Source organism: Egretta garzetta, unplaced genomic scaffold (assembly GCF_000687185.1).
Source record: "Egretta garzetta isolate BGI_Z169 unplaced genomic scaffold, ASM68718v1 scaffold215, whole genome shotgun sequence".
In the NCBI taxonomy this organism is placed as follows: domain Eukaryota; kingdom Metazoa; phylum Chordata; class Aves; order Pelecaniformes; family Ardeidae; genus Egretta; species Egretta garzetta.
In genome coordinates, this window is record NW_009259719.1 from 2692542 (window position 1) to 2700744 (window position 8203).

At 54.6% G+C, this 8203-nt stretch overlaps 1 protein-coding gene across 4 annotated transcripts in view; it reads right to left on the reverse strand.

Annotated features, from left to right (window-relative positions):
• ABHD6 (abhydrolase domain containing 6, acylglycerol lipase) overlaps positions 1-8203 on the reverse strand; it is a 12655-nt gene that overhangs the window by 4167 nt on the left and 285 nt on the right. The window contains exons 1-7 of one of the 4 annotated variants that reach the window (XM_035894813.1): positions 7792-8185; positions 7149-7235; positions 5980-6131; positions 2464-2620; positions 1935-2048; positions 1561-1693; positions 112-269 (exon numbers count right to left, since the gene is read on the reverse strand). In XM_035894813.1, the coding sequence (XP_035750706.1) occupies positions 112-269; positions 1561-1693; positions 1935-2048; positions 2464-2620; positions 5980-6098 (681 nt within the window). In that variant the 5' untranslated portion in view covers positions 6099-6131; positions 7149-7235; positions 7792-8185. Of the gene's footprint in view, positions 1-111; positions 270-1560; positions 1694-1934; positions 2049-2463; positions 2621-5979; positions 6132-7148; positions 7772-7791; positions 8186-8203 lie in introns of those variants that run through there. The other 3 variants (XM_035894812.1, XM_009639316.2, XM_035894814.1) reach the window with 3 other exon arrangements.

Consider the following 8203-nt stretch of genomic DNA (forward strand, 5'->3'; position numbering starts at 1 on the left):
TCCCCCCCGCATCCCCTCGTCGGCTGCTGCACAGGCTTGGGGAGAAGCAAACCTCTGCCCCTGCCCCAAGATCCCCTTTCATGGCCGCCGCAGCCAGCCCGGGGTCCTCACCTGCTGCGGCACCTTGAAGCGAACGTAGGAGCAAAGCTTCAGCATATCCGCCATCTCCTCGGGAGTCGAGGGAATTAAAGGGATCCTGTTGATGCAGTTGGACTCTTGCAGCTCCCGGAGCTGCTTAATGAACTTGCTGTCGGTGGTACTCGGCAGGCCTGGGTTGAACGAGAAGGCGTCACAAGCTAAAAGCCAAACAAGACCTCAACAGCCCCAGCAACAGAGCATTGTTGTATTGACCTCCATCATCCCTGCCTCGGGCCTCCCGCTTGCTCAATCATTAAAAAAAAAAAAATTAAAATAGAGGGGGAGAATAAAATCTGTACAGACAGCAACCTTAATATGCACTCAGAGATACCCTAGCCTCCTCCTGCTCCAGGCCTTGATGCCACTGGGCCCCACCGGCTGACACAACACGAGGTGTTTTCCCCGTAGACAGGCATGAATACTCTGGCGAAAACTACAGTGTTTATTTTTATGTGGACAGCAAGTGCAAATACTAACGCCCGTGCCCAGCCTGCCACAGAAAAGGGTCGGACAGAAGCTTTCAGAAGCCCCATCTGCATGCACCACTGCAGGGAAAAATCCCCCGGCAGCCTTAACCCCAAACCTCTCCGCAGCCTCCACACGGAGGTTTCACATCCAGAAACACCCGAAGAGTCAGCCGACACCTCTCCCAGAGAGGAGGGGGAACCTCACAGCCCCCAGAGCCCAGTAGCTAGGTAACGTTCGCTTTGCTTCATTGCTTATTTCTTATCTGGGAGCTGTTCCCCTTGCGTGGGAGGGGGAAGGAGCTGCTATAACAACCAGGATGCAGCAGAGCCCTCCCCAGCAGAGCCCTGCCAAACCCCTCTGCCTCCTGCCGCACATCATGCCCACACTCCACCAAGCCCCTGGCCAAGGGGACAGTGGGGAGGGAGAGGTGCTGCCTGGGCACAGGACACCCCGCTGGCCCATGCCTGGCTCCCAAGTGCTCTTCCCGCTTGGAGCACCCAAACATGGGAGCACCCAAACGTGGGAGGACGGAGCTCTCCGGCTCCCAAAGCCCTCCAGCACACTGGGGCTCTCAGGCATCCAGACTGGGAAGGCTTTTCCCATTGCTGCCTGGGTTCCCCCTTCAGAACTGAGAGGCTACAGATGTGCCCTGTAAAATGGCTGCCACCATTCTCCCAAGGGGAAACATTTTCTTCCAGAGCAGAACTTGCCCCATTTGCCTAGTGCCAGCTCTAACCATGGCACAGCACGGCAAACTCCAAAGCGCTGGAGAAGGGCAGTTGGGACAAGGCTGTGATTTTTTCCCATGCCCTGACAGAGATTTTCAGGCTGTATATATAAAATTATTTCCAAATGCTTTGCACTAAAAGCACATTTTGCTCCCAGCACTGCTATGGGCTTTTGCACCAGCTCCTGCTTGCCCTCTCCCCATCTCACCTCCCCTGCATTGCCCACCTGCGGGACAGATGAGGGTCAGGCTGCAAATGTCTTCTGGGTACTGAGCAGCATAGACGCCGGCAACGTTTCCCCCCATGGAAGTGCCCACCAGATGAAAGGGCCTTCGGTTCAGCTTGATGCACTCCACAAACTGGCAGGGGAGCAGAAGGAGTGTGTTAGGGGAGAGGAAGCAACGGCGTGGGGTCATTAGAGAAATTCAACTCAAAAGCTTGAAGATGGTGGCTCTGGCTGCCTGGGAGGGGAGGGAGCGGGGCCACACAATGCAGGGCTCATGGGGATTAGCATCCCTCGTGTCCCCACATCCCTTACGTCCCCGCATCCCTCATGTCCCTGCATCCCTCTGCAGAGGCAATGCAATGCTGGAGCATTACCTGGTGTATTCTCTTAGCTTGCCCACTAATGGAGTAATCATCCAAAGCCGAGCGGGTCGTGCCCTCATGCCCGGGCATGTCAACACACACCAAGTGCAGATTCTTCGGCAGGAACTGCAGAAACAAACCAGGGGAGGTTACGGTGCAGGGGAACTGCTACGAAGACCAAGGATGGAAACTGGTGACCATGGATGGGAGCGGGGGGGGTGCTCTCCTCCTAGTAGCCCGTGGTTGCTTGTGCACCAGAATAAGTCAGCTCATGTACCAAGGATGACATGATGAGAAACCACAGCCAAGACTCGCTTCCCATGGAGGAGGCAGGTACATACTGCTCTTCCTCTGCAGCTCTGCATGTCATAGGGATGGAAGGGGTCCAACAAGCAATGAGCACAGAGCTAAGGAGAGTGTTTCTAGCACATTACAGTGATCATCACAACCCATGCGTGCAACCATTGGGTCCCCACACCACCCTCAAGCCCAGGACCATCAACTCCCACTAGGTTGCAACATAGCAGAAATGGAGTCCCACCTTGACTATAGACAGCCACATGTCTTTGTGGGCTGAGAACCCATGTAACATCAGGATGGATGGTCGGTATCCCGGTCTCCCTCTATAGGAATAACAGAACTGATAGTCGTCGTAGTTTGCGTATCTAACCTGCATGCCCAAGGCTCGGCGCCAGTACCTGGAAAAAAGGAGAAAACACCACCAGTGAGTGAGGCAAGACCAGGGCTCCGCGGCAATATAAGCCAGGTGACAGGGCCAAACTCAGCCACAGGCTTGATAGTTTGCTAGGGCTCACACCAGTGCTGTCACGGCCCTAACTGGGACTAATTCTGAGCATCTGACCCCTGGACCAGACCCTGTGTTTACATGTGATCCCTTACACATGTGATACTGGCGGCTGGCTGCTCATGGCTGCGCTGCAGATGGCTTGTGGAGACACTCTGTTTATTAAAAACACCAAAAAAAGACCACAAATAACCAAATAACTGATTTGGCGATGGAAATGGGCCAAAATAACAACTGTAAAGCTGAAACCACCTATATGTTGGTACAAGGAGAGAGGCTCAAGAGAGGAAGGCAGAACACATGGCAAGGCAGTGTGCAAGATGGGCAGGCCAAGGGAGGCAGTTGTTCTGGGTGGGTAAGGTGGATCTCCCACAGGTTTATTTGGGCACAGCCTTGCAGCCCTGCAGCCATGGGACAACATCACCCCACGGACAGGCACATCGATCCCAGCCAACACAACCGTGTCACCAGGAGCGCCACAGAAACCCAGCTCCCATATGCCAACTAGATGATCTTTAAAAATGTGTTTACACACACGTGAAGGACTGGAGGGAGCCATCCTTACGCAGGGTCAAACACCCCAGAAGATAGCAGGCTTACCCCAAGGAAACCTGGGTTATTCCTCTGAAAGCAAGGAGACAGACAGCTCCAGCCAGCACACACTTGCAGCCTGCTCAAAGAGGATGCAGTGAAACTGTCGGCCAGAGGGGACCTGGGCAGAGATTATCAGTGACACTTTGGACACATGATGTGTACATGCAGTCCAAGATGGAGGAGCAGGCATGCTTTCACTGCATTTCCCCTATGCTGAGACTACCACGCTACTCCTGATGGCCAAAATACCAGCAAATACTTTTATACGTGATATCAGAGTTTATCTGAGACACAAGAGCAAGGTCACCAGCACTGCTGGGCTGTCCTAGCTCTCTGCCCACTCAAAGCTTATGCATAGTGAAATCCTCTTTTAGCATAATCCCTTTTTGGAGGGAGTTAGTGGGACTTAAGCAGCATCTCGGCTCTGTGCTGGTCCTACAAGGAGAGGTGAATTTCCCCCTGAATAAGTGTCTTAAGAGTCCTCGCCTCAAAGGCACCGGTGTAAACTACCGATGGGGAAGATGATAACATTTTTAGCAACTGATCCTGAAGGATCAATTCAGCAGAAGGCAAAATAATCTGTGCAAAGCTGAACTGATCCCTTGCAAGGTGTTAACGCGCTTAGTGGCAGCAGCTAAACTGATTAACCCCCGGCGGCAGAGCCGGCAGGGCGGGCAGGGTGGGCAGGCTCTGCAGCCGGGGTCAGCGGGGCACCCTGGACGTCATGCCCGGCAGAGAGCCGCATTAACTGCCGGGGAGGGAGCGAGGCCGCCGGTGTGACCCTTGGCTGCGCCGGCTGAGGACACGCAGGCCAGCAGCGAGGAGGAAGAGGAGGAGGAGAGGGGCAGTGAGTGGTGACAGAAGGGGGAAGCACCCCTGGGGACCTCCCAGGAGCGGTGCCACAAAGCTGGAGCCGCATGGGGCTGGAAGGGGAGGGCAGCATGGCACGATGCCCGCCTCCTCTCCTGCCTCTTCCCATGGGGAAACACAACGCTTTCACCCCAAAAAAGCCAACTCGGAAAGAAGCAAGTAGGAAAGGAAGAGTAAAGGGCAAACCCGTGCTTCTCGCCCACTGTCCCAAAGAAACGAGGTGCCCATGAAACACAGAGCATCCTGGCCACTCCTGCAAGATGCCAATGCTACCAGAAACACTGGAAGAGAGAGACAGATGGGGGCACTTACCCTTCAAAACAGCGCTGCTGATCTCTGCTCACACGCTCCCCCAGCCAAACGCAGACTGTCCTACCCATGGTACATTTTCACTCAGCCCCTAATTTGCCACCCTGAAGGACAAGGAGGCAGGCTCTTCTCTACCTCCCGCTCAACCCGGCTCCTCGAAGCTCCTCGGCATCAGCCCCTTTCGCCTCCTCTGCCGAGTCCTGCCCCACCTGCCTGCACCCCCCTGCAGGCTTTGCCCCGATTGCACTTGCTCTGCTCTGGCATGGCAGCGTTTCTCCGCTGATCCTCCTCCAAACCTGAGCCCATCAGTGTCCTCCCTGGCTTCCACTGGCCGCTCGTATGTCCAAAGGAAAAAAAAAATTTTGACTGGCAAATCTGGTACTGGACCTGCCGCCGGTGCCAGCCCTGACGTCCCCAGGGCAGGAGGCTGTCACGCCAGCTGCTCTCCTTTGCAGAGCCATGTTTGGCCTTGCAGGTCCCTGCGCGATGCACAACGGGAATAAATTCTCTCCCATGCTGATCCAATCGCTGGGATTTTCATCTCATCCTCCCTCCCCTCTGTCAGCCCCCAGATGCTGTGATTAAAATGTTGCTAAAAAATGCACCGTTAGAAAAACAGGCTTCATCAGGCTGCTGCGCCTGAGTGCCGGAGTGGATTAACGTCCTCCTCTCACATGAGGTCACTTTGATTTGGAAACGCCCTGTGAGCAAAACTGCAGGAGCCACCATCTGCCAGTGGCAGGGGGGAGCGTTATTCCAGCTTCCCTCTGCAACAAACCCAGAGAGGAAAGCCTTATCATGGATTTCCAGGGACAGATGAGGACTACGGATGTGGTGCCTGCCTGATGTTAATCGGAAAGGAGGAGTTGCAAGGGGGGTAAGGAAAAGCATTGCTCCATCTTTTCTGATGCTCCAGCCCAGAAGAGAGGGAGAGAAAGAGAGAAGCCCGGTATGTATCTACTAGCGAGACAAAAGTCCCTGCCTGCTGAGCAGGCTGCCAGCCAGGAGAGAGCGTGTGAGGCCGGGGAGCCGCAACAGAGCTGAGAACACCCAGCTAGGTTGGCGAGGCGGGAGGTCACCAGCCTGCCAGGGGTGGGATGGGCAGCAGCGACGATGCTTTTCCCAGCCGCAGCCCCATCCTTGGGGGAAACAACCCAGAAAGGATTGGAGGTGTCCTGTAGCCCAGCTGAGGCTGCCCCGACAGATGTAAGCCTCAGCAGCAAAAAAGCAATAAGAGAATGCCATTTTCTTCTCCTAGAGATGCTTAAAGCTACACACAGCCAGTATGGCCCTAAGAAAATCCACCTCACCCATTCCCACTGCCATCAGGGGCAGGAGCACCCACCCCTGTCCGCACCGCCCTGCTGCCCACCACCTCTTTGTGCACCCGTGGGTGTGCGAGGGTGCAGGGACCTGCTGGGGACCAGCAGCAATTCCACCCCTGCACTAAAATGAGAGCAGCTGGGCTGACGAACTCACCAGTAGTAGATGCGGATGAGTGCTGAGGGCCAGAGGAGGAAGGAGGCCACGAAGGCCAGGATGGGGATGGCCAGGGTGCCGCCAGCGATGACAAACATGTTCAGCACGTCCATGTCCATGTTGCTTTTCACTTCGTAGCCTCACCTGCCCACCTTTAGGGAATGATCAGAGGTTAAGCACCAGAAACGATGACAAATTGACACTAAATGAGGTCTCTGCTGCCAGGGAGAGAGGAAAGTGGCTCTGCAAGAGGCAAAGGATGCTGCTGAGGAACACAGCAAAGTCTCAGTTTTAAAACTCAATTATTTCTTCTGGCTCCTTAATGGATCTAATTATTGCAATGTTACCCTCTCAGGAGAGCATATCTGAAATGGGCAATGAGCCTCCTAACAGGCACGGACCACGTCCAGGGCAATGGGGTGCAACATGGCCCTTGGGGTACTTTGCAGACGGAGGGGAGCACAGCTTCCCCCCGATAGGTGCAGGCAGGGCCGCCTTAACACAGGCTCCACATTGCTTTTTGGAGGCAGGCATCCAGCTCCAGTTCCCCTCCCCCTGCCCGATCCCAAATCCCCAGCACACAACCACTGACCTAGAATTGATGGCTTGAGCCCGGCTCTCATTACTGCTCCGCACTGGCACCAACTAATCAAGGGAGCAGAGCCTATTACTGGGCTTGGGAACTGAAGGAAACAACCTGGCAGGGTGCTCTTTGGCGACCAGCCCTTATCTGAGACAAATTCAACCCCATCCCCACGTCCTCGCTCCTGCCCCGTGGGCATTTTGCACTGGCTGTCGATCACAGGTCCCATCCCTGCTCCTGAGCATCCTTCAGGCAAATCTCAGGGCAGCAAGCGGAGGACACAGGGTGCAAGGGCGAGCTCTCACGCAACGCCATGCTCATCCCTGAACTCGCCCCACCACAGGCAGCCGGGATATATTTTTCTCATTAAGAGATTAAACCCTGTCACACACACATCTCTGCTAATTCCCTCTGCTAACCAACTTATGTCTCACCCTTTCATCGGCGCTAGCTCTTTTGTCACACAATTGTTTCTAAAATGAGATGTTTCCAACGCCTGCTCTCCCACCAGCCATGCCCCCCCATCACCGCCACATTTCTCTGTGCCAGGACAGGCAGATTTATGTCTGTTTCCTGCAAGACTCACGGCGGCATGTGGTACGTTGTATGTTATGCTGTGAAGCAGGAACCGAATCGCCGCAGTCACATCCGCTCCCCCTCCGACGCAGTCACGCTGGATCACATCAAACACCCACATTACACATAACCAAGAAAAACAGTTTACAGAACCTCTGAAGCAACAGCCAGGTTTGCCCTCTTGCCCTAGGGAAAATAGGAGTAACTGAAATTCGAGGAATACTGTAAATATTTCCACCAGACGCTTCCTTAACAAAGCTAAACCTCATTTCCCTCTTCAAGCCTCAACAGCACACCGCTATTCGTTTAATTAACATTTTGTAGAAAGATCTTTGATCTCTGCCTGGCTTGTTCATAAATAAACTCTTTGTGCAACAGATAAACCTCGGACGTGAGAGCAGGGCTGCACGGGAGCCCACCTGGGAGCGCTTGCTGCCTTTCGCTATGTCACTAAACCAGGGAAGAAATTAAGCACAGAAAATCGCCATCATCCCCGTCGGTGACCCGTAACAAGCGAAGGTTGCAGCTCAGAGAAAGCATGGGAAGAGTGCGGGGTGGTGGGAGCCCCTGTGCTCTCCAGCGCGGGGTCACCGCCTCCGCTGCTCTTGGAAAGCAAAACAAGAAGGAGAAAGCCTTTAAAAAGCCCAGCTTACTTTGCAGAGATCCCCTCCTCCGCTCGGCACAGGTCCTGCTCTCTCTGGGTAGCAGCGGTGGCTGAAAACGCCGTTGGAAGAGGGAAAAAAAAAAAAAAAAAAAGGGTTAAAATCGCACTCCTGCTTTTGCCTCGTCCTCTCAGACTTGGTAGCCAGGCGAGGCGGCGAGTTTGGGGTATTTAAGCCACCGGCTTCCCTTCAAGACGCCTCATCTTCACCTTCTGACCAACCTTTCCCCTGTTTATGTAAATACGGTCTTTTGTACAGTAAAGCCAAACGAGGGCATTTGTTCCAAGCAGGAACAGAGTGCAAGCTGCCATTGGAGACGAAGCGAAAGCTGGCGCAGCGCAGCGGGGAGAGCCGACGCCAGCACCCCCCGCCGCAGCAGGGCCGCGCCGGACCCCAGGAAAAG